The following is a 25,086-nucleotide window of genomic DNA, read 5'->3' on the forward strand; positions in this document are numbered from 1 at the left end:
ACTGGTGAGACATTTTTGTGACAATGGAAGGAAAGCAGGTGAAAAGAGGGTTGCTGGTTTATTTAAGACTGTGTGTGTGTGTGTGTGTGTGTGTGTGTGTGTGTGTGTGTGTGTGTGTGTGTGTGTGTGTGTGTGTGTGTGTGTGTGTGTGTTCAATGGTTTGAACGGCCAGTGCTGTGATAAATTGAGTGATATCTATGTGAACGATCTGTCGGGTCTATGTGAACGATCTATGTGAACGATCTGTCGGGTGTCCAACAAGGGTTGGACACCCGACAGATCGTTCAGCCTTGTAGCACTGGTAAAAGGGGGGGGGGGGGGGGGGGGGAAGATAGTGACTAAACATGTTCTATGTCTGTACATATTATTTTACATTGATGTGCGAAACCACGCTGATCCCACCCACTAGCCATGGGCTCTTCGATATGAAAAGTCAAGACTGTGTCCACGGTGAATCTACGTCATCGGTTTCCAGAGATATAGATATTTATATATATATGGTTTTTTTTTTTGCATACATTTTAATGAACGTGAGTGAGGGTGCCTGCAAACAGAGCGATAGGCGCGTGTTCAGAAGACCAGTCTACCACATACATCTTTACATAACCAGGCGGACCCCAACACAAACATACACAATCCAGTGGGCGGCCTGTTCTCTTTCATACGCACGCGTCAACATTATATTTGGTGGGATTGTGTATACTGTTTGTGTGTGTGTATGTTTCGTTTTTTTCACTTGAAGAGACGGGCATTGAATTCTAACTGTAGGAGGGCGTTCTTGCCAGAGGGTGGATCTGTGCCTAGAATCATTTTGACACGATCACCGGAAAACGAGGGGGTGGGAGACTTAAGTGTGCATTTATTCATCATAATAATAATAATAAAATAATAATATTATTCTAATAAGGGGAGTAATCTTATTGCACCGGGCAATTTGGGAAGTGTTCCTGTAGCATTCTTTGGAACGTGACTGAGGCGCAGAGTCCTCAGGAGTGATGTTGCATCGTCATGACGACGGCCGCAAGTGTCCCGCACACCAGCAGCGCGACGCCCGCCTTAGGGACCACCCACCCCGACACCCCCCCTCCCCGACACCCTTGTCAGTCCACGTACATGGGGGACATGGGGGAGGTGGGGATCTGATCCAGGATCCGGCACACGTAGCTGGCGACGTCCACGAAGCGCTCCTCGTACATCAGGATGAACTGGTGTTTCTGGGGGGGGGGGGGGGGGGGGGGGCAGAGAAACAGGAAGTGAGTAGAGCGGATAGGAGCCGCAGGCCACGAAGCAAAGGATGAACGAATGAACGGCTTAAGGAGACGGTGTGGTCGTGGAGACCGGCGCAGCCTGATACGAACAACTGTCTCACCTGCACTAAGAAATGTCATTAAATGTTACATAAACAGCGGAGAAAGGTGTTCCTGGAGAAAGGTGCTTACCAGGAGCTCCTTGTACTTTGGCCTTTTTGATTCGTCTTTTGTAAGGCTGGTTTGGAAAGTAAAAATCAAAGAAGAACAAAACAATCAGAAGACAATCCGCATATCCGCTAAAAAGCATAAATGTGAAATGTGCAGAGAGAGGGAGCTGCCAGCAGGGGGCAGTGGAATGCATTAGCGCACTAATGGTCAGTGTGTGTACAGCATTTGAGATGGTAATGTTCACCATAGGTTAACAAAGTTGATGAACTTGGGGGAGAACTCCCTCTCCTCCGAGCTGCTCAGCTGCGGGGGCTCGCCCTTCACCACCTGTGTGAGCTGGTCGAACACGCTGTTCCACTTGGGGTAGGGAAACCTGCCGGTGGCCAGCTCATACTGAGGACACAGACACGCACCTCTCATCAGGAACCATATCTCAAACCTCGAAAACATCGGGCTTCCTTAGGAATGTTTATCACACTCTACAAGAGTCCAGGGCGGTCTACGGGGCATTTTAGCTCTAGCAGCGTCTTTAGTGAGGCCACGACACACGTCTGTCCTACCAGGGTGATCCCAAGACTCCAGACGTCGGACCGCACGTCGTAGCCCTGCCTGGACGCGCTGGGGTCGATCCTCTCCGGCTGAAAGCACAACGCAGTCCTATGCATTCATCCCTTCATCATCATCAATTATTCTTGTTATTAAAGGAGCAAAGGGTTCAGTGGTGAGAAACCGAACTCGAATACCACCTAAGATATATGGTGCTGAATCAATCAGACCAGACGGGATTGTGTGGGTGTGCGTGTGTGTGTTATTGTCATGTTAAGTCTACCTTCCCTGGGAATGCGGGATCAACAAGATGCCTAAGGTCAGAACAATGCATCCATTCTCAGGGAGGCCGAGGCCCGTTTGTCCAAGGTCCCGGTCTACTTACTGCCATGTAGGGCCGGCAACCCGCGTCTCTGGTCTTCGCTATGGAGTCCACCAGCTGCCCACTGATGCCAAAGTCACACAGCTTGATGTTCCCCCTGCGGTCCATGAGGATGTTGGAAGGCTTGATGTCTACCGAAGTGAGGCAGAGATCACACAACACATTCATGTCACACGCTCCCTCACTCCGCGTCAGACTAAAGCAGAAGAGATTTGAGTCGTGCTAGGTGGGGATACAACTGGACTTACCTCTGTGGATTATTTTCAAGTATTCTTTTAAGTGGTTCAGTGCTTTAACGGTCTGTTGGGGAAAGCACATGTAAAAATAAGTCACGATTCGTCTCTTTTATCCACTTGTGCTCTGACGATAAGCACACCATGAATATGTTTATTGTACAAGAGATTGGATTTCTACTCACTGCTAATGTGATTTTGCCTAGGATTTCCTCCGGAATGACGTCCTCTAAAGCACAATATACATATTTGTAGAATTTGTCGAATGAGGTAGACATAAGCTCCATGCATATCCAACAGTCACCCTGAAAGAGAAAATTTACATGGGTCAAAACGTGAAAGTGTTTTGTGAATGTTTCACACACATATTCATGTGTGTGAAATACAACATAATTAATACAACTTGACAAAAACGTAGTTGTGTTACTTCAATATAGACTGAATATAAATACAAACAGTGGTGAAAGTATAGGTATTAAAGAGGTTAAAGGCTAACGGAAATTGTATGCATTTGCATTGAACAATCATAAATAATGAATACATTAAACCAGGGATATTCTAACTGGCCCGTGTGATGCATTCCATATACCGATGTTTTGTTTTTAATAATACAAATAATATATACTTTTAAGAATATTATAAGTAAATGTAACTATACGTTGGCCATTATGCCATCATAATTAAATTCACAGAGTCCCTCGATGAAACTAATAGTCTAATATCATTTCTCCTTCAGTAATTCTTAGAAGTAGCTGGAGGAGGTACAAGGGGCAGGACTGACCTCCCTGAAGAGCGCGCCGTAGAACTGGACGATGTAGACACAGTCACTGCTCCTCATCACCACGTCCAAGTCCATCAGCAGCTGTTTCTGTTCCTTCTCGTCCACCGTGGACCGGATCCTCTGCAGCAACAGCAAAGCGACAACGGGTGAAGAGGTGCCGACAGGGCTGGTCGACATGACGATGTATGTCGAGGGACGAAGCACCTGTCCATCAATAGATATTTCCCTCCATCGTTTTGAGCAGCGGCTTATTTTGATGTCCGTGTCCGAGTGAGGGTCAACCTCAGTATATCATACACAGTAAAAATAACGACAGTAAAAATAAAATAAAAAAAAGAGTATCCCAAAGTTGCCGTGGATCAAAACACGGCAACTTCTAGTACATCCTGGGGTTGAGGTATTTCCCTGCATGACATTTCACGATGCGATTGGTCGAAATACATTGGCTACAGTTCTTGATTCCCGGAGCCGGTTAAAAAAAAGCCTCAAAATCCGGAGCCTCAAAATCAGACTTCCTAAATACCTCTGGACGAAGATACCGTTCCATCCGCTCCAGGACCAACAGACTGACCAACAGCCTCTATCTACAGGCTGTCAAACTGCTGAACAAACAACCTGCCCCCCGCCCAACCCTCAACTCCTCCGTCACATAACTCCCACTATAACTCCCACTCAATAACTGAACTGGACTGCATTGCTGCACTGTACACTATTTTTCATCTATTACAGGACTGCAGCCCCCCCCCATCCTTTCCACTCATCCGATACACTCACACATCACAATAACTATTTACTGGACTTGCATTGCTGCACTCTCTTTCCTCTCACACGTTGTAGCTATAAGATCTATCTTTATAGTGGGTAATGTATGCTATCAGGTACTTGTATGCCAGTGGGGGTGGCGATGCTCTAAACATAATTTCATGGTTAACTCTGTTGAACAAGGACAATAAATACATCTAATCCAATCTAAGAGGTGTGCTCTCATCCGCCTCCCGAGCGCCTCACACCGCGAGCCGGCTCACCTTGACGGCCATGATCTGCCCGGTGGGCTTGTGCACCATCTTGTTGACGGAGCCGTACGCCCCGCGGCCGATCTCCCCCAGGTCCCTGAGGTCCTCCGCCGTGAAGTCGCAGTGCTGCTCCCCGGCGATCTTCAGCTTGCCCGACGACTCGATGCTGTGCGTCCGCAGGCGCTCTCTGCCGTCGGGGGCCGCGCGTCGAGGACGGGGGGGATAAAGGGAGACGGGGTGGGGGGGCATGTGGGGGGAGAGAGGGAGGAATTGAATGGAAGACCTTAGCCGAGCTACTAGCTTAGCAAAGGAAATGCCATAAGGGGTTAAATGTGGTAGACCCAAGCCTGTCCAATGGATAAAGATTCAAAAGGAAATGGCTTTGTTTTGTTTTTTAAGATTTAAGATGAAGGTGTTTATTATTTTTATTGCAGAGTGCGGTAGACTGGAAGGTACGGGAGATGGAGGGGAAGACTTGCAGCAAAGGACCACGGGCAGGAATCGAACCCTGGTCGCTGCGGTGAGGACTGGGCCTTAATGTGCGCCCCACCCCGTGGACCACCGGGGCGCCCTCGGAATGTCAGCAGCTCCAACCACGTTAAGTGCACGAATGCCGAGGGCGTCTCAGGCAGCATTGATCGACGATGTCAATTAAATCAATTACAATCCCTCAGCGTTCTAACCATGAACATATATGAATTCAAAACATGTCCTCAGGCAATACAGAACAAATAATCCCTGACACGTTCCAAGTAGTTCCAAACTTCCCTCGGCGCTTACTCACATGTGGGGGTTCTGGAAGGATGGCACCGGGGGGGGGTGGAGGGGAAGGCGGGTGGCAGGCTTCACGGGCGGGTTGGCGAAGTTGAGCTTCAAGGCTTTACGTTTACCTGAGGGACGCGGGGAGATTGAGTGAAGCCACAGCAGCACAGCACACCTGCACCCTATCGCGGCGTGTACAACCAAAGCCAAGCCCATGCATCCGTCCAGAACCTTCTACGATGTAGAGAATCACAATATGCATCTCAAACACAAGCTCTGTGCCCCACAGCTGCAGGAGTTCCAAATGTTTCGGCCCGGCACCACTTCTTATGCCAATCATATGTGCTCTATATGGAATCTGTGGTTCTCTTCTGACAAGGCTCTTCAGGTTGGGATTGGCAATGCTCAAAGAAATCGCTCAACTATTCATTTGTCAATTTGTAAATAATTTCGCGATTGATCCCACCCTGAGCCAGGATGGACTCTTAACAAGCGTGCCACCATCGCAAGACTGCATTGCGTAAGCTGGCACAAGGTTTTACATTGGGAATCCCTGCGTTAACCACTTCCGCTGAAGACGAATGCACTGAACGACACCGTTCTGACTTGGAACAAACAATTAAAGAAAAAGAGACCAACGTCACCCAACACTTGACTACCCCCGTAGCCAATAACAGACAGGTATAAGTCTTGGGTCTGTTGTTTTGTCATCCTCTTGTACATGCCCTGTTGGTATACCACCCAAACGCCCTTGATGCCCAAGTGCAACACCAGATGGACCGACTCCTTCAGCCGTCAATACGCCTGCATTGGTCCTCGGCTACACAGCAAACACAGACCCCCCCACCACCAGAGCACCACACAGGCTGCTTCAATAGCGCAAAGTGGCCCCCTTTTGTCAATTCATCCTGGGCCCCGTCCCTACACAACAGTGTGAAGGGGAGACACATATGCATGACAACAACGACCCGAGTCATTTTGCTAACCAAAATGAAGCAGCCATACTGGTGAATTACCGAAAACCACTTTGGACTATTGAGGTGTACCCACCAAAGGGACAGGTGTCTTGCTATGTGTGCAGGTTCTAGTGCTTACTTTGGGGCACTCCAGACAGGCTTATCTGAATCCCTGAGGTGAAGGAAAAACAATTTACTAACATTGTCTTCGGGCTTTTGTCACTCAAGGGATAGACAGTGTTTGTCATTTAAAATGACAAACACTCCCAAAATGGGTTCCTTGTTGAAGAATGAATGCATGATGGTTAAAGGGATTCGGTGCTCAGTGTGTTCACTGTTTAGTCGGTTTGCACCCTTTCACAGAGTAAATTTTGTATTGTAGAAAACATTTTGACCGACCAGAATCCTATGTGCCAAAACTGGAAGGTTTTGAAACTTTTATATATATATATATATATATATATATATATATATATATATATATATATATATATATACACACATACATACATACATACATACATACATACATACAAGAACATGCAGAGCATATTGTAATACTATACTAAAGTATATAAATACAAATATAATATTAATTTACAAGTATAAATACAAACTACAAAAACCATAGGTATCCACTCCACTCATATTTAACCAACATCACAGTAAAACCTGTAGAAATAATTTACGTTGAATACCTGTTTCATTTTGACATCTCCAGCACGTGTTGGATTCTGCAAGGTTAAAAAAAAAAAAAGATTAACGCCAGGTCACACGCAATAGCAATCAGTAGAAATGGAGATCTAAGGTCTACTGCGCACTAGTGTGAGTGAATAGATCCCACTGATAATACTGAAAGGGACAGTGGATATAGATATTATTTGTAACACACAGAAGAAATTCACAATGCTTGTACCCCAATCCTAAAATATTTGGTACTTGGGCTTCTTACAACTATATCCACACAGATATTTTACAATCCAAAAATACTCATTTTCTACTTGGGTCTTGTAAAAATATCCAAACTTTCAGAACATAATTTCACATGAATTAGTCTATACGTATTTGTGGATCTTGTTGAGTTTTGTTCAATGTGTACTGCAGCTGATCTGTAAAATGTGAATGCTTGCATAGCAAACCAAAGTTGTTACACCCCCCGAATACAATTTTGTTCTGTATACCACAATCCACGAATACAATGTACTCTTGCTTTTAAAGATCCACAACAATTGTATATTTTTTTACTTGTATTTTCTCTCACTGGCTCTCACTGACATTTGCATTAGTGGCTCTCGTACAGTTTTGTGAAATGTCTACCGCAGCGGATCTCGATGAGACTGCAGTACATATCACAAAGCTGTAGGTGGCGGTATGCGGGTTTAAGTGATGCTGCTTTCTACTCTTATGATGAAATAAAATGCTGCTATCAATGAGTTTACAAATTAAGACAAAATAAGCTACCTATTGGCTTCCTAAAAAATATAATGATAAATCTGGATTATGGATTTTGTCATTATAGTATGAGTTGTAATAGAGTACACCAGTAGTTTATATGCAGGCGCTGTTGTACTACCGATTGGATTTCAGAGAATATACGTTTTCATTTGTAAGATCTACCTTAGAGTTAGGGGGGAAACACTTTAAACTAGCAATTGGTCCGAGTTAAAAGATTATGAATACATTTTTTCATAATGTGAAAAACATTAATTTAGCCTGCGGGGTTCAAGCCTTCATATTGAATACGTATAAAATACTTCAAAAACACTCAAAATATAAGATTTTTCTTGTTTTCATTGTAAAATCAAGCTATGAAGCTTCTCTTCTTTTGTGACTTAATAAGTGAAAACAGCATCACAGCATCATAGTGATACCATACCTGCCTACCGCCACGTAAAGGTGTGTGATATGTACAGCAGCCACATTCTACAGATCAGCTCCGGTTCACATTTGACACAACTCTACGAGATCTACAAATGCAAATTGACTAGTTCTTGTGTCATATTCTGTTCTGTAAGTGAGTGTGGATATATATAATTTTGTTTTCTTTGTATGCATTGTGGATCAGGAAATATTTGTGTGGATATCAATGTACAAAGCAGAAGTATATTATACTTGTGAATGTGAATTACATTCAGTGTGCTTTGAAATGCATATCGCCATCTACAGGTATTTGCAATGCACTCATCCACATTCTACAGAACGTTTGATTTGACGGATCGCTTCGGTTCACATTGGGAAAATCTGAACAAGATCCACAAATGCCTATATACCAATTCACATGTTAGATAATGTTCTGAAAGTGAGTGTGGATGTATCTTTACAAGACGAAAGTAAAAAGGAATGTGCATTTGTGAATCGGAATATTTGTGGGGCTATCATTTTACCAAGCATATGTACCACATATTTGAGGATCGGGGTACAGGCAATGTGAATAATCTTCAGTGGGTTACACATAATAGAGTCCCAATAAAAACTTTCATAAGAGAGGGCCTTTTTAGCTGTACACCCAACGTCCAGTGTAGTAAATAGCGGTGCAAGGACATTGTTTTCAAAGAAACAGCCAATCACTACATACTACCAACAATATATGTGTAATGAGTCTGCCAGAAATCTGTATGCACCAAATACGGTTCAATACAGTGCAACACTACAGGCCCACCGATTGTGCTACAACTCAGGCTACAGCATCACTGCTAACCAGGTAGCCATTTATATCATGGAGCTACAAGCTACGTTTTGCAGCAGTTCCGTGGTCCTATTTTTATTTGTTTGTCATAACGGAGACATCTGCGCCTACCTTGCATGCTACTGCTCACTGTGGTCAGGTTGTGTGTCTTGGTGTGAAAGTGTTGTGGTCCTGCTGTGCTGCTGGGGCTTGTTGAGTTGCTGTTAGGACAGGGAGTCGCCATTGTTGTGTTTGCTTCCAGCAGCGCTCGCTGCAATGCAGAGAGCAAACTTCGCCCTATCTCCGGCTCTGAACGGGACACAGCAGCGCTAGTAAGATAATAGAGGCTCATGGGTTGTAGCGTTATCCCGGTGTAACGCAACACTATTTCCGGTTTCGAGTCCCTGGAGCGAGTTAAATAAGATTATGTCAAGGTAACAGCACCAAGACATGGATAATGAATAGGAAGGGTTTTTTTTTACGAATTATTTCACAAAGCTCACAACGTTCTGTTACGAAAACTGATATACTCATGTCACTGAAAGTCCCACCCTTTCTCGCAAATAACGGTAATTGGGACCGTCGCATTCCAGGCGTTCCGTCGTGAGATGAGACGCCTGGGAATGAGGTTACTGCGCCAGTAGATCGCAGTGGTACCATACAGCCACGTATATGGTGCTGGTGGTGAGTCACCAAAGATACGACGTAGAATCTATGGAGAAATGAGAGGTTGACCTGGCTGTCGTGGCCATACAGATGTTAGGCATGAAGAGAACGAAAAGCCATGGAGATAGTCAACCTCAGTTGCTAAGCGGACTTCACTTCAGCGCCATAGAAACACAAAACTCACGTGGCAGGTTGGCCTGGCTACTTAATGCCGCCACGCCACCCCAATGGTGAAGGTTACATGTTCACCATGTAGTGTCAGCTGTCAGTAGCACAATGTTTTTTATAACATTTTATTTCAAGAACCAAATCATAACTTACTAATAAATAATCTGCATTTGCTTTAGAACCATTGAAATACCTGCTTTCTCACTTTTAAATGACATGTCGTACCCCGATCTGACAGCTTTTCTATTCTCCCACCCTCTATTCTACAGTTAGAATAGAGAGTGGGTGATCATACCCGATTTGACAGCTTTTCTATTCTCCCACCCTCTATTCTACAGTTAGAATAGAGAGTGGGTGATCATACCCGATCTGACAGCTTTTCTATTCTCCCACCCTCTATTCTACAGTTAGAATAGAGAGTGGGTGATCATACCAGACCTGACAGCTGTTCTATTCACCCACTCTCTAACTGTAGGAGGTTGAGGTAGAAAAACAATGTTTTTGTGAATGTCAAAGTGAACTGAATGATCCAGATTGGTTAAAAAATACACACACACCGATTTTAGTTTCTCGATAATTAGGGGTAATCCTTTTATCGAATATGTTAGGCATTTGACTTCTGCAAAGTGATATTTTCCAAAACGATCTGACCCAATGCAGTAGTGTTGCCTCTTTATTATATGCATTGAAAAACCATTGTACAATCTAATAACTCAAATTGTTTCACATTCAAGATTGTTCAAGTCACCCAAGATTTAATATTTCAAAACACAATAAATATAATAAAAGGATGTAGCCTTGCATATCAGTTCAAACAAATTCCCAAAGCAGCACCTTGAACCTCCTTTCGGCGATCATAGCACACGACCGAACGTGTGCCACTCCATTCCCGGTATATATTATCAATAAAACAAAATAAAATCTATATTATTAAAGCATCTTTATATTGTGGACCTCTCCCCAAAGAGTCTCACATGATCTGCGTTTCGTCCGGCGGCCACGTAAACAACAGCAGCCTGTCTGCCGTCCGTCCGCTCCCCTTCAGGAACATCCTGTCCTCGTACACCCAGACCGTCCCGAAGGCGTCGCTGTCCGGGGGCGTCTCGATCACCCCCTCCAGGGTGAGGTGGTGCACGCCGGAGTCCCGGTCGTGGTGGTAGCCCCCGTTGTGGTCGTGGCCCGCCATGAAACACACCACGCAGCCGTGGGCCCCGATCAGGGCCAGGACGTCCTCCGAGTTCCAGGCCAGGCAGATGGGCTCGGTGGAGAGGGGGTGAACTGGGAGGTGGCCTGTTTGAAAACACACCCGCACACCCGCACACACGCACACACACACACACACGCACACACACACACACACACACACGACCTGTCGTATCACTTTCTAAGTTGTTCAGTTTTGATACTTTTATAAGGTGGGCATTTAGTGGTCATTAATTTTTTACTAACAAGCGAGTTGCATTACTTACTGACAATGAGGACTCTTTCCTCGTTCTTGTCGGACAGCGACAGCACTCCATCCAGCCAGGTCAGTTGGTCTCTACTGAACCCTCCGTTGAACTTTACGAATTTACGCTTCATTCCTTCCTCGGCTGAATTGAAGAGACAACACATTAAACAGTTAAGCTCACTTAGAACAAAGACACACGCTGGCATATAGGTCTCCAATGATCAAGAAAACAGAAATAGAAAGTGCACACACACACACACACCTGGGGGATGGTTGAGGTCCTCATTGCTGTTGTGCTCTTTTAAAATATTCAGTGCATTGTTATATTGCACACTGGACACAGTCCTTCCCAGAACACTCACATCATAAGCATCCAGCACCACAATTTTGAACTTAGGAGTTGGGTTGAAATGGTAGGCATAGATGTCGCCTGTCTGTGGTCCCCCACCTCCGCTGTCACAGGGAGGCGAACTGTTCAGCTTGGACTTCATCAGAGTGTCCCTGCTGAAATTGTAAAACTCGTGATTTCCCCATACGTGGTGGACCTGGGCCGGGCAGGTGCTCAGCTCCCTCATCACGGTGTCCAGGGCCTGGTCTGACGAGTCATGCTGCTTGTTGAAGCCGTCAATGATGTCCCCCAGCTGGAGGATGAAGCTGGGTTTAACAGCGGATCTCGACCAACTTTCACGGGCGTTCCTGAGCAGCTGGAGGCTGCTTCTGTAGTAGCGTCTCTGTGTGCGGGTGTAGTTAAATCCGTCGTCGATGTCCGCGTATTGAATGTCGGCGATCACTCCGAATGTAAACAGTGGGGCATCCTCGATGGGACAACTTTCCATCGTTGCTCCAGTGTTGGGAATGGTGTTGCCCGACAGCTGTCTGTATGCAGGTCTGTAAAGGAAGCTGGCTATACTGTCCGAGTAGCCCTTTAATATATTGACATTTCGAAAGCAAGAAGCCAGCTCCTCCGTCTAAATCGGCAGTGTAAAGTCAAAAGATAATAGTTTTGCAGTCTGACGTATGGAAATTCGCTGTAAGTTCCGGCCGGTGTCCCTTTGTCATGAGAAGGAACCTTTAGCGCGTTAAATGCGCATACACACAAAACCAGCGCAACACAGGAGCCTGAAGGGGACGTAGTCCCTCCGTAGTGTTTTGCGCTTACACTTTAATACGAACACCATAGGAGGCTGTTATCTAATTCACGTAGGCTAACAGCTTATAGACTGATGCAGGATGATACTGCTCACTGTGTTTCCAAAAGGATATTTCTGTCCAGGACCTGTATCCTGTCGGAAGATTATGGAAGCCCAAAAAAATAGTACAAATTATATAAGTAAATAATGAGCTGAAAAGTCTAAATTATCCCTTCCAAAATCGAAATAATCCTAATGAGAAAATATATTGTAAATATAACATTAACAGCAGTGTTTTATTTTATTGGCCGCAACTATGGACTGATTAAAATACTTATAATCCAACATCTAACATTTTCAAGAGTCACATGTAATAGTGACTAGTTATTTGTGATTTCTTGTCGTTTGCGTGGTTTGGCCAGCGAGATGGGATCTTTGAAGGCAGAAAACTTAATTTCATAATTCCGACCAATTATCTCATAATTATGGTAAGCGATCGAGGTTAGTGGCAGCAGTTTCGACTTTACTTTCGCGGGTGGGGTAAACGTTTCCAAGCTCCAATCAAAGACGTCGTGTTACACTTTAGGATTGTGGGTAGGGGAATGAGTCCAATTTTGCATAAATATATTTATAAACTATAAATTCATTTTTTATTGTCTCATAAAACCTGCTCAGATGACCCATGACTAGGTAAGGTTTAAGGACGTGTTATATGTTCCTATTTGAGGGCCATGTATTCTGCTATAAGACGCAGTACTAGTCGTTTCACCTGGGAGGCCGTTCAGCTTTCCAGATGTACAGGATTTCCATCTACATAAGGATGTCACCACAAAAGACCCTGTCCCAATCATTACATTTGCACAATTTGTGTACCCGACTACCTATCTGCTCTATTGTAAATCAAATCTAAAGAATATCGTCTGAAAAGGATATACCAGGCAAAGTAAAACTAGTCAACTAGCATACACCTTGAACTAGCCATTGCCCTGAAGAAAGACTGACGACAATGAATTTACAAAGCTTTGAAAATCTTTATTGACAGAATACTGACAAGCTTTAGCCTTGAAAAAGGTGCATCAAGTAAAAGGTAGTGCAAGTGGTCAAAGGGGAAGGGTTACCGAGAGGTCATTTTGGTTCCATGGTGAATGCCATTGTCAAGGTTGGCGGTTGAAGACTGGTGGATAGTAGTATTGAGGGCCGTAGAATTGTTGGGGATAATGTTCAAAATGAGCCGTTTTAGGATCGATAGGTTGCGTCCTAGATGGCTTCTTAATTAACCAGTGAGGAATCTTAAACCACTGTTTGAATTGAATGGGCCCAACAGCTTTAGATTGTGTTGGAGAAGTCGTCGTGGGTGCCAGTGTCGTCGGCGGTGGTGGCGGCGGCTCCGGCGTCGTCGTCGTCGTGGGCTCCGGCGTTGTCGTCGTCGTCGTCGTCGTGGGCTCCGGCGTCGTCGTCGTCGTCGTGGGCTCCGGCGTCGTCGTCGTCGTCGTGGGCTCCGGCGTCGTCGTCGTCGTCGTGGGCTCCGGCGTCGTCGTCGTCGTCGTGGGCTCCGGCGTCGTCGTCGTGGGCTCCGGCGTCGTCGTCGTCGTCGTGGGTTCCGGCGTCGTCGTGGGCTCCGTCGTCGTCGTCGTTGTGGGCTCCGGGGTCGTCGGCGTCGTGGGCTCCGGGGTCATAGAGAGGTCAGTCTTGGATGGCTCTTGATGCACTTGTTGTCCATATGGATAATTGTGGAAGGGAGGAATCATAGGCCACTGGTACTGTGCATAGGACAAGTCAGCTTGTTTAGGGGACATTTTTGCTGGTAGCTCTTTGGGTGGTGTAGGCGGTGTCGTCGTGGGCTCTTGTGTTGTAGAGAGGTCAGTCTTGGATGGCTCTTGATGTCCTTGTTGTCCATATGGATAATTGTGGAAGGTAGGCATCATAGCCCACTGGTTCTGTAGATAGGACAAGACACCTGGATTTTCTCCCGGCTGACCATTTGTGCTTGGATTTCTTGCTGGCATGTAGGGATATACTACATATTGTCCATATGGATAGTGTTTGAAGGGAGGCATCATAGGCCACTGGTACTGTGGATGGGGCAAGTCAGCTGGTTTAGAAGCAGGTGGGATATTTGCAGGTGGGCTTTTTGCTGGCAGCTCCTTGGGTGGTGTTGGCGGTGTCGTCGTGGGCTCTTCTGTAGTAGAGAGGTCATTCTTAGATGGCTCTTGATGCACTTGTTGTCTATATGGATAATAGTGGAAGGGAGGAATCATAGGCCACTGGTACTGTGCATAGGACAAGTTAGCTGGTTTAGGGGACATTTTTGCTGGTAGCTCTTTGGGTGGTGTAGGCGGTGTCGTCGTGGGCTCTTGTGTTGTAGAGAGGTCAGTCTTGGATGGCTCTTGATGTACTTGTTGTCCTAATGGATAATGGTTGAAGGGAGGAATCATAAGCCACTGGTTGTATGGATAGGGCAAGTTAGCTGGTTTAGGGGGCATTTTTGCTGGCAGCTCTTTGGGTGGTGTAGGCGGTGCCGTCGTGGGCTCTTCTGTAGTAGAGAGGTCAGTCTTGGATGGCTCGTGATGTACTACTTGTTGTCCATATGGATAATAGTTGAAGGGAGGAATCATAGCCCACTGTTTGTATGGATAGGGCAAGTTAGCTGGTTTAGGGGACATTTTTGCTGGTAGCTCTTTGGGTGGTGTAGGCGGTGCCGTCGTGGGCTCTTCTGTAGTAGAGAGGTCAGTCTTGGATGGCTCGTGATGTACTACTTGTTGTCCATATGGATAATAGTTGAAGGGAGGAATCATAGCCCACTGTTTGTATGGATAGGGCAAGTTAGCTGGTTTAGGGGACATTTTTGCTGGTAGCTCTTTGGGTGGTGTAGGCGGTGCCGTCGTGGGCTCTTCTGTAGTAGAGAGGTCAGTCTTGGATGGCTCTTGATGTACTACTTGTTGTCCATATGGATAATAGTTGAAGGGAGGAATCATAGCCCACTGGTTGTATGGATAGGGCAAGTTAGCTGGTTTAGGGGACATTTTTGCTGGTAGCTCTTTGGGTGGTGTGGGCGGTGCCGTCGTGGGCTCTTCTGTAGTAGAGAGGTCAGTCTTGGATGGCTCGTGATGTACTACTTGTTGTCCATATGGATAATAGTTGAAGGGAGGAATCATAGCCCACTGTTTGTATGGATAGGGCAAGTTAGCTGGTTTAGGGGACATTTTTGCTGGTAGCTCTTTGGGTGGTGTAGGCGGTGCCGTCGTGGGCTCTTCTGTAGTAGAGAGGTCAGTCTTGGATGGCTCTTGATGTACTACTTGTTGTCCATATGGATAATAGTTGAAGGGAGGAATCATAGCCCACTGGTTGTATGGATAGGGCAAGGCAGCTGGTTTAGGGGACATTTTTGCTGGCAGCCCTCTTGGAGACATAGGTGGTGCTGGATGCATTTCTTTTATGGGGCATGAGAGCATGATATGCCATCTTTGCCAAAGCATTGGTAGGATGTAGCGTCCATCCTATTCAGAAAATAAACCCATGTTATTTGGACCATTAGAAAAAGGTTAAAGCAAGTGTCAATTGGTCAACCCCAATTCATATTACCTCTTGCATCATTGTACAGCCGTCATATGAAGCCACCATTACAAGCATTAGATTGTTTCGACTGATTGAGTAGCCACAGGCTTCAGGGAGCTGAGTCAGGGGAAGTGACTTGGCATTTTCTGGAAAGACCACAGACCACAATACATAAGTCTTCTAGGCAATGGCTTTCTAACATGTAGTTAAAGTGTGCAGTACAATCTCACTTTGGACCAGTTGCAACTGTGACGCTTCTGGCTCCCTTGCTACGAGCTTCATCTGGTAAGCAGCACATTGAACTGACAGCTTCATGTGCCTCCATTGTACACTGGGATCATCTTGGAACCACCCTTTAAACAAACCGGATAAATGGGATTGAAGATCTTATTTACACACGCACACACACAATTATGGAATCAAGACAAATGACTAGATATTTCACTCACAATAAACACATGTTAATTAAGCAATACAAACAATGGTCCCTACCGGACGAGTCTTTTTGATAATCTATGGCATCTTCTGCAGAGGAAGTAACAACCGAGTTGGCATGTATACTTGTTGGCAGACCAGTTCGCCCCTCCTCAAAGAAGTTGCCAAACAAAATCTTTCCTTCATGACCATTTTGTCTATTTCTGCCAAGTGCTTTTCTCAAATTGTACGACTGTGTCAGGGGTGCTAAACAAACTAGCAGAAAAGCTGAAGTAAAGTTCAAACTACACCACAATGTAGCCTTCCCTTTGTGTGCCATAGTGCTAAACCACACTATTACTACTACTGGTTGTGGTGCTGCTTCTTATACTATCAAGTGACTGCAGGCTAGACACATCTTTATTGTTTTTACACGGCTGTAGTAATTAGCAAATCGACCAATCAGCTGATCAAAAGGCCTTTTTCACAGAAGGGTAAACACAGGTGTAACTGATCAAATTGAATATTGTCCCGATATCACAACCCTGGCCAACCAATATGAGGGATGGAATTGATTAGTCTTTTATTCTTACTAGGGTAGCTTAGGGTAGGTAGTTAGCTCTAAATCCTAAGGAAAGGTGCTTCAAATCTTCCTTTCTTATATCCTTTATCATCGGATGCACTTGACAATAATTTAGGAAAGGGCACTTTAAAATGGTACCTTGAACCTTTATGCTATTCATATTGTTTTGGTACTGTTACGACTCACCACAGCAGAACAGTACAAAACAGTCCCTTTGCTGTCTTTTGCTTAAAGGGGGAGGGGGGGTTAATATATAAGAGTTTGGTGGACATGAGTTGTCAACAGTGCCAGATGGGACTGAAGATAGAGGTCCCCCCATGCCAAAATAAGTAACACTCACCATCACAGATGCTCATGAAGACCATTGAATGGCTCAAAGTTTTGTAATGGCTGAGTTGATTGGGTGTGAAAGATTTCAACATTTCAAGAAATGAGAGGTAGTTTGGGAATTACATTTAAAATGTATGTTTTTACATGGTTATGCAGAGAAAATTAAAGTGTAAAACAAAGGTGCTTGGGAATTTTAGAGGGGGATTTTCTAACTCCTCGACTGGCCCGCCTAGCCCCTATACTTAGTTCCTTAGCCCTGGAATGTATGTTTGATATATGTTTGATATATGTTTGATATATGTTTGACTACATCCCCAGGTGCATTATTAACCCACAGTAAAAACTTTTAGTGGAGATTTGTCATTCTTTGACCTGGTTACAGGGCTTTTATTAAGCGCCACATGGAGCTTCTCACACACCTGTGTGCTGATTCTAGCACCCGTTACCAGTTGAATGTTTACTTGCTTTATTTAGAACAACGACCGCCAGAGCCAAGAAAATCCAAACATGAATGCATTCAAGTTTCCATTTATTAACTTGATCAACTCATCAGCACTCATCCCTTTCCTCTAACGTTGAGGTGAAGACGGGTCAGACCGTTGTCTCTGGACCTCCAGAGCTCAGGTCCGGTTCCCTGGCTGGCTGCTTCCCTGGCTGGTTGGTTCCCTGGCTGGTTGGTTGGGCTGGTTCCCTGGCTGGCTGGTTTCCTGGCTGGTTGGTTCCCGGGCTGGTTGGTTCCCGGGCTGGCTGGCTGGGTCCCTGGCTGGCTGGTTCCCTGGCTGGCTGGTTCCCTGGCTGGTTGGTTCCCTGGCTGGTTGGTTCCCTGGCTGGTTGGTTCCCTGGCTGGCTGGTTGGTTCCCGGGCTGGTTGGTCTGTTGGGTGGTTGGGTGGGATGGTTCCCTCGATGGTTGGTCTGTTGGTTGGTTGGTTGGGTGGGATGGTTCCCTCGATGGTCTGTTGGTTGGTTGGGTGGGATGGTTCCCTCGATGGTTGGTCTGTTGGTTGGTTGGATGGGGTGGTTCCCTCGATGGTCTGTTGGTTGGTTGGGTGGGGTGGTTCCCTCGATGGTCTGTTGGTTGGTTGGGTGGGATGGTTCCCTCGATGGTTGGTCTGTTGGTTGGTTGGGTGGGATGGTTCCCTTGATGGTCTGTTGGTTGGTTGGGTGGGGTGGTTCCCTCGATGGTCTGTTGGTTGGTTGGGTGGGTGGGATGGTTCCCTCGATGGTCTGTTGGTTGGTTGGGTGGGATGGTTCCCTCGATGGTCTGTTGGTTGGTTGGTTGGGTGGGTGGGATGGTTCCCTCGATGGTGTGTTGGTTGGTTGGGTGGGATGGTTCCCTCGATGGTTGGTCTCTTGGGTGGTTGGGTGGGATGGTTCCCTCGATGGTTGGTCTGTTGGATGGTTGGGTGGGATGGTTCTATGGTTGGTTCCCTGGGTTCTCAGAGATTTGTTTTTTGCTTTTTGTGGGGATTTGGTTCTTGGCAGAGCTGGAATACAGATCAAATAATAGAGTCCTCTTTTACACGTTAAGTATAAATTGATTGTTAATTGTCTCATATAAAACCTGCTCATGATGGCCAATGGAGAATAGGGACTGTTGTTAGTATTCCTCCTATTTGAAGGCCATGTATTGTGCTATAGGATGCAGTACCAGTAGTCAAATTACCTGGGTGGCCGTTCAGCAAGTACAGGAGAGATGGTGTACACGGTTGGTAACCATGGGCCAACCATGTGACTGGACGAAGGGGTTAGGAAACCTACTTGAGGGGCTAGGGACCACAGTAGAGGGGCTAGGGGGGCTAGACGAGGGGCTAGGGGGTCCAGTAGAGGTGCTATGGGGGCTAGTAGAGGTGCTAGAGACCCCAGTAGCGGGGCTAGGGGGGGCCAGTACAGGGGCTTGGGGTGCCACTAGAGGGGCTTGAGACCCCAGTAGAGGTGCTAGGGGCAACAGTAGAGGGGTTACAGAGCCCAGTAGGGGGGCTAGGGAAGCCAGTAAAGGGGTAAGGCTCCTTAGGAGAGAGGATAGGGACCCCAGGAGAGGGGCAAGAGATCCCAGAAGAGGAGCTAGGGACCCCACTGGAGGGGGTAGGGACCCCAGTATGGGGCCCCAAGGGGCTAGGTGGGGCAGTGTTTGGGCTAGGGGCCCCAGTAGAGAAGACCCCAGTAGACGGGTCAGGGACCAAAGGGGAGGGGCTAGGGGCCACAGTAGAGGGGTTATGTAGCCTAGTAGAGGGCCCTGAGGGGAGAGGGGAGCCCTTAGAGGACACGATGCTGTAGGCAGGGGGGACGGGCGAAGCCGTGGGCCCCTGCAGGATCTGGAGGATCACGGTGATGTCCGCTGCCATGCGGGTCTCAAGCCTGGAGATAGGCAAAGAAAACACGGTGTGTCCTGATTAAATGATAAAATACATATACTGTGTCAGTGATACCTTTTCATCTAAAAACATAATTGCATAATGGTCAATATGCTACAGAGCAAAAAAAAAGTGCAGAAACAAAGTCTGCGTTTATTCACCTGTTGAGTTGAGATTGCAGCACTTCCAGTCTGGAGCCCAGCTCTGTGTCCCCTGCAGTGTTAGGGTGAGGGTTAGGGTGAGGGCTAGGGTTGCGAGAGGGCCGTGGCCGGCTGCTGACCTGCAGCGACTGTCTGTCGGGCCAGAAGTGAAACATCCCAGGCCTGTTTACAGACGAAGCTACGGAAAAAGAGACAGCCTCGTTACTAAGTAGGAATCATCAAGTTAGGTGTTATCGTTCATAAATGAGGTTCACAACTGTGCTGACCTATGTCCAGAGTCTGCTCCGCCGCTACAGGGGCGCTTCCAGGGGGCAGCAGTCTGTCCGCAGAAGGAGCCCAGTCCGACCTGACCTTTTCTGAAGGGTGCAACTTGGTGCCAAGTGTGAGGGCCTCTCTCAGGTCCTCAGTGGAACGGGGGAGAGAGGAGCCACTGCATGCTTGTGGAGCAGAGTGACGCTGACCGATCGAAGGGAGTGGAAATGAGTCATCATGGTCGATTCCATCTGGACAACAACCGAGGAAAAGTATTGATCGGTCCCGTTATGGTACCAGTTTTGAAATGTACCACATAAACACTGAGGTCTCCAGTAAACTGACGAGGCAACTACCCAGTAACTTCCAGTTTTTCATTAATGTCATGCATGGCAACTATCTATGGTATTGAGGAAATATGAACCATCATTAAATAGGCTGCTTCCAACAGCAAGTAGCATGTGGTGAGGAGGCTCACCAGGTCGAATTCTGCAGTCTAGTGAGTATCCTCTCAGTCTGGGCTGGTGTTGATATTCCCATTCATCACCACTATCTTCTAGAAGCTGTCCTCGGGCAATCTGAGGAGGAAAGACCACTGTAAGACTTCATGAAAATAGCTCATTCTGGACCGATTTATGTACGAGGAGGGCATTGGCCCAGAAATGTTTTTTCTGTTACGGATATGATGCCTGAATGTCTTTATTGATTCAGTGGTATTTTCCGAATGTGGGGGGTACATGGTTCATATGATTGAAAGGATTAGGGTGATATGGGGCAGATACATGGAAGGATTAGGGTGATATAGGACAGATACATGGAAAGGTTAGGGTGATATAGGACGGATACATGGAATGGTTAGGGTGATATGGGACAGATACATGGAAGGGCTAGGGTGATTTCGGACATGGAAGTACTGGGACCAAAACAAATATGTCAGCCTAGTATTTGAATTGCAAAGTCTGTATGTTGTGCTATTTATGTATTATAGTTATTGTCCTGTTATTTTAGACCTGATTAAACCAAACTCACATTATGTCCTATGGGTTTGTACTTCATGGTTAGAGATTAAGGTTAGATAAAATGGTAATTTATTAATCCTAGATGGTAAATTCAGTAGGCTCTGATTTACCATCGCAGTCCAGGCATTGCTGAAACCAATTTCTTTCTATCCATCAATCATAGTCCAGACAATCCTTACACCAATCTACTACAAATCCATAATAGTCCAGGCATTGCTGACACCAATCTATTTCTGTCTATCCATCTATCATAGTCCAGACAATCCGGACACCAATCTACTACATATCCATAATAGTCCAGGCAATCCTGACACCAATAAACTACATATCCATAATGGTCCAGGCATTGCTGACACCAATCTCTTTCTGTCTATCCATCTATCATAGTCCAGACAATCCGGACACCAATCTACTACATATCCATAATAGTCCAGGAAATCCTGACACCAATAAACTACATATCCATAATGGTCCAGGCATTGCTGACACCAATCTCTTTCTGTCTATCTATCATAGTCCAGGCATTCCTGAGACCAATCTTCTACATATCCACTGTAGTCCATGCATTGCTGACACCAATCTCTTTCTGTCTATCTATCATAGTCCAGGCAATCCTGACACCAATAAACTACATATCCATAATAGTCCAGGCGTCGCTGCACCTCTCTCCTACTTCCCATCTGGTAGGTATTGGTGACCACCTACACATCTCAGGTCCAGCGTAATCTCCAGGTTGGTCCAGAAGTTGTTGGCGTAGTCCGGGTAGATATCCAGGACGTCCAGCAGGTCCTCCCGGAGTATACAGTGGAGGTCACAGTAGGTGATTGCGCTCACGTCGGAGCTCGACTTCCCGGGCTCGTCGTGCAGGTGAATGGGCTCCCCGAAGATGTCGTTCTTCTCTGCGAGAGGAACACACGGCGTTGTATGTTCACTCGGACATCTTAAAGGGATCTCTGATGTTTTTTATGGTTGGTGATGTGAAGAACCTCGTGACTCACATTACATTTGAATGTGTTAAATGTTTAGGTTAAATTGATCTTTGTCTTCTGAGTGTAAAAAATACTAATTAATATTCTAAATACTTACAACATAATACTCTCACAGCGGATATAAATACAATGACCTGCCAACTCCCACAACTCAATTTGGCAATATTACATGTTATACTGCCACAAACCATGTTTCACCTATTCAAATCGATACAACAGACGCCGTGAATCGATGGAAAAAATTAATCAGGATATTTAGCAATATTTAGTGTATTGATTGATTTAGTGTATTGATTTCGACCGACCACTATGTTACACAGACCAGAAAATATAGCACATGAGCAGTACCGAGTATGGCGATCACCACGTCGTCCCGCACCACCTGGATGGAGCCGCGGGAGATGAAGAACAGGGAGTCTAAGACGTCTCCGTAGTGGATCAGGACGTCTCCCGGGGGAGCGTGGACCGTTTTGAACCTCATGGCTAAGGCCCGAAGGCAGGCCTCACTGCCCCCATGGAAGGCCTTGCAGTTCTGCAGCAGTGATCGGTTCAAGTGCAGACAGATGTCCGCCTGCAGGCACTCTGGAAACCCCTTCAAAACCTGCACCAGAGGACAGCAGTCAAGTTGGAGTACAACACCAAAACATGTGTTGTGTATTTATTAACGGTCGCTAATACATAACATAGGAACACATGTTTAGGACAACAATCAGAAACAAAAGTGATAACGTTTCATGAGATCCAAATAATCGACCACATCTAAACAGCTCTATATATCTCCATCTACATCTCTTCATTTCCTTACTGCGTTCATGTCGATGCCGTTGGTGTACGACCACGCGTGTTGAAAATACTCCTCCAGCCGCAGGCGGAGCCCTCCGGGGATCTGGTGGAAGCGGATGAAGTCTTTAACCCGGAGCATCTGGGTGTGGTAGCGGGTGGTGCCGGAGTACAGCCGCTGGATAATCGCCGACACGTTGCCAAATATACTGGCATACATGAGAGCTGGGGGGGGGGAGAGGTGGGTCAGAATGCATTGCGGTAAGGAGGTGCAAGGTTGAAACAGTCAAAGTGGAATCAGTGGGTGTCTACTCACAGCCAATGACCATGACACAGATGGAGAAGATCTTCTCAGAGTTGGTGTTGGGGGAGACGTTCCCGAAGCCCACACTGGTCAGGCTGCTGAAGGTGAAGTACAGAGCCGTCACATATTTATCTTTGATGGAGGGTCCCGACCGCGGGTCGCTGTCGTTGTACTTCTTGCCCAGCTGCTGTGCCAAGTTGTCCAGCCAGCCGGTCTCCGTGTACGGCCGTTCCAAAAACCCGATGGCGTACCAGAGACAGGCCAGCCAGTGTGCGATGAGTGCAAAGGTGCACATGAGTAGAAATAGGACGGCTGCTCCGTATTCAGAATAGCGGTCTAGCTTCCTGGCCACTCGGACCAGTCGAAGCAGCCGTGCTGTTTTCAGTAGGCCAATAAAGGTGGCCATCTTTGGTGTGCAAATACATGTGAGAAAGACAGGTTATAAGAATGGTTTGTAACGGCTACATCAACGTCAAGCAGGTGTTGAATCATGCAATCATAAAGGAATTTGAAGGACAAAGTGTCTTAAAGAATTTACCTCATCGGAGCCAGAGCGGAAGATAAGCAGGTCAAAGGGGAGGGCGGCGAAAAGGTCGATGGCAAACCATCCGGTGATATAATGCTTGGCGACCCTGCACGGTCCGGTGACCACCTCGTCGTTGTGGTTCACGTAGCTGGTGCGGAAGTTGATGACGATGTCCACGATGAACAGAACGTCCACCATGAAGTCTACCACGTTCAAAGGGTCGCACGTGTAGCCGCACTCTCTGTCTCCGTGCTCGTCCAGAAGGAACGCCGCCGAGTACGGAGTGAAGACGGCCGTGTACAGGACCAGGAACAGAATGATCCAGTCCCAGAAGGCTTTGAACGGGCTGTAGTGCAGCAGAATCCACCATGTCGTCTCGGGGAGTTGGAGCTTGTATTTTGGCAACACGTCAGTTTCCAGAGAGAGGATCTTGAAGGAAAAACGTTTTGTTATACATCTGTATATGTCATCTATTCTGTCAGATCTCTCTTCTCTCATACTTGTTACATATCTATCTTTCCGGCATATCTTTATATCTATTGCGTCAGACTTGTTATTTATCTTAATATGTCAACTTTCTTCCATAACTTAATACGTATTCTGGAAGATATATAATGTTTTTCTGGAATTGTAAATTCTGTATATATATACTCCAGAACACATATTCTGGAATGAGAGGGTTACAGTTCAATAAGGCTATAAAAGATTTTGGCCTAGGTGCTGCGGCTGTGCTAAAGAAGCTCTGCAGCTAGATTGAGAGACAGCCATGAGCTCCAGAGACCTTCTGTAAGGGGTTGGTACCTGTGACACTTTTTCTGTGACCTTCTGAGTTCTCTCTATCACCTTGGATGTGCCGAGGAGGTCCAGGCTCTGGGGAGAGCCAAGGGCGGCCCCTTCTCTCTTCATCGCCGTTGGACTGGACATGCAGCTCTGCTGAGGGTACATGCTCACATCAGTCGACTAGCAAGTGGACCACAAGTTCCCATCTGTACTCTAGAGATCATGACACACAACACTGGAGGTCAAGAACACCATGACTTAGACTGCTCTATGCTACCACAACATAGAAGACTATAATACAACAGATCTAGAACACTAAAGCTCTAGCACACTAGAGATCTTTACCTTGTAGACTATACAGCTCCAGAATCAGAGATCTAGACTACGATAGACTGCTACACAGACCACTGCAAATGTAATTTAGACTACTACAGGTCGTGAACTCAACATATCTAGAACCCTACTGATCTAGACTAAATCTAAAACACTAGATCATTACAGATCAAAGGTTTTCTTTATACATTTGTAGTATAACTGGGAAAGGGTTATGGCAAACTATCGGAAATTCTATACACATATTTTCTGAAATGTAATTCAGCACATCATACCTTATTTGAAGATCAGATTCCTGGATGGTGAATAATCCAACTGTTCATGTTTCCCAGGACAAACTAACGAGGGTGAGTCTGTACTGCTGCAGTGAACTGAGCTGTGAGCTGACACAACATAGGCAGCAAGTCAATGTTACACTTTAGCAACCGATCAATTCTACACTATAGCTTCGAGGCCATGAAATGCTAATCAATAATAAATCATTGATAACTTGCCTTTGCAATAGTTTTCTGACAATAACAGTTTCCATCTTATGTTA

The 25,086-nt window shown here is 46.1% G+C and overlaps 3 protein-coding genes across 4 annotated transcripts; all 3 read right to left on the reverse strand.

Annotated features, from left to right (window-relative positions):
- Nucleotides 1–69: 69 nt before the first annotated feature.
- Nucleotides 70–9,020, reverse strand: map2k4b (mitogen-activated protein kinase kinase 4b). Of its 2 annotated transcripts, XM_079757193.1 has the most exons (13): nucleotides 8,889–9,020; nucleotides 6,790–6,825; nucleotides 6,231–6,263; nucleotides 5,158–5,263; nucleotides 4,386–4,560; nucleotides 3,361–3,480; nucleotides 2,765–2,884; nucleotides 2,595–2,646; nucleotides 2,350–2,477; nucleotides 1,979–2,056; nucleotides 1,663–1,811; nucleotides 1,440–1,485; nucleotides 70–1,214 (listed from the first exon to the last, which is right to left on the reverse strand). In XM_079757193.1, exons 1-13 carry the CDS (start codon nucleotides 8,998–9,000, stop codon nucleotides 1,101–1,103), a joined length of 1,269 nt encoding a protein of 422 aa, XP_079613319.1. In that variant the 5' UTR covers nucleotides 9,001–9,020; the 3' UTR covers nucleotides 70–1,100. The 2 variants fall into 2 exon arrangements, with proteins under 2 accessions (XP_079613319.1, XP_079613320.1); XM_079757194.1 differs by lacking the exon at nucleotides 6,231–6,263.
- A 1,303-nt stretch (nucleotides 9,021–10,323) lies between these two features.
- Nucleotides 10,324–12,058, reverse strand: adprm (ADP-ribose/CDP-alcohol diphosphatase, manganese-dependent). Its single transcript, XM_079757196.1, has 3 exons — nucleotides 11,303–12,058; nucleotides 11,060–11,182; nucleotides 10,324–10,880 (listed from the first exon to the last, which is right to left on the reverse strand). Exons 1-3 carry the CDS (start codon nucleotides 11,874–11,876, stop codon nucleotides 10,561–10,563), a joined length of 1,017 nt encoding a protein of 338 aa, XP_079613322.1. The 5' UTR covers nucleotides 11,877–12,058; the 3' UTR covers nucleotides 10,324–10,560.
- A 1,438-nt stretch (nucleotides 12,059–13,496) lies between these two features.
- Nucleotides 13,497–24,359, reverse strand: LOC307090211 (voltage-gated inwardly rectifying potassium channel KCNH6-like; the record flags this gene model as incomplete). Its single annotated transcript, XM_079756785.1, has 12 exons — nucleotides 13,497–13,834; nucleotides 18,812–18,988; nucleotides 19,128–19,408; nucleotides 19,566–19,743; nucleotides 19,832–20,068; nucleotides 20,296–20,395; nucleotides 21,542–21,735; nucleotides 22,174–22,426; nucleotides 22,631–22,830; nucleotides 22,922–23,315; nucleotides 23,448–23,864; nucleotides 24,237–24,359. The coding sequence occupies 12 exons, from the start codon at nucleotides 24,357–24,359 to the stop codon at nucleotides 13,497–13,499; spliced, it is 2,892 nt and encodes a 963-aa protein (XP_079612911.1).
- Between the last annotated feature and the right edge of the window lie 727 nt (nucleotides 24,360–25,086).

This window comes from Pollachius pollachius, assembly GCF_949987615.1.
Source record: "Pollachius pollachius genome assembly, chromosome: 19".
Classification (NCBI taxonomy): domain Eukaryota; kingdom Metazoa; phylum Chordata; class Actinopteri; order Gadiformes; family Gadidae; genus Pollachius; species Pollachius pollachius.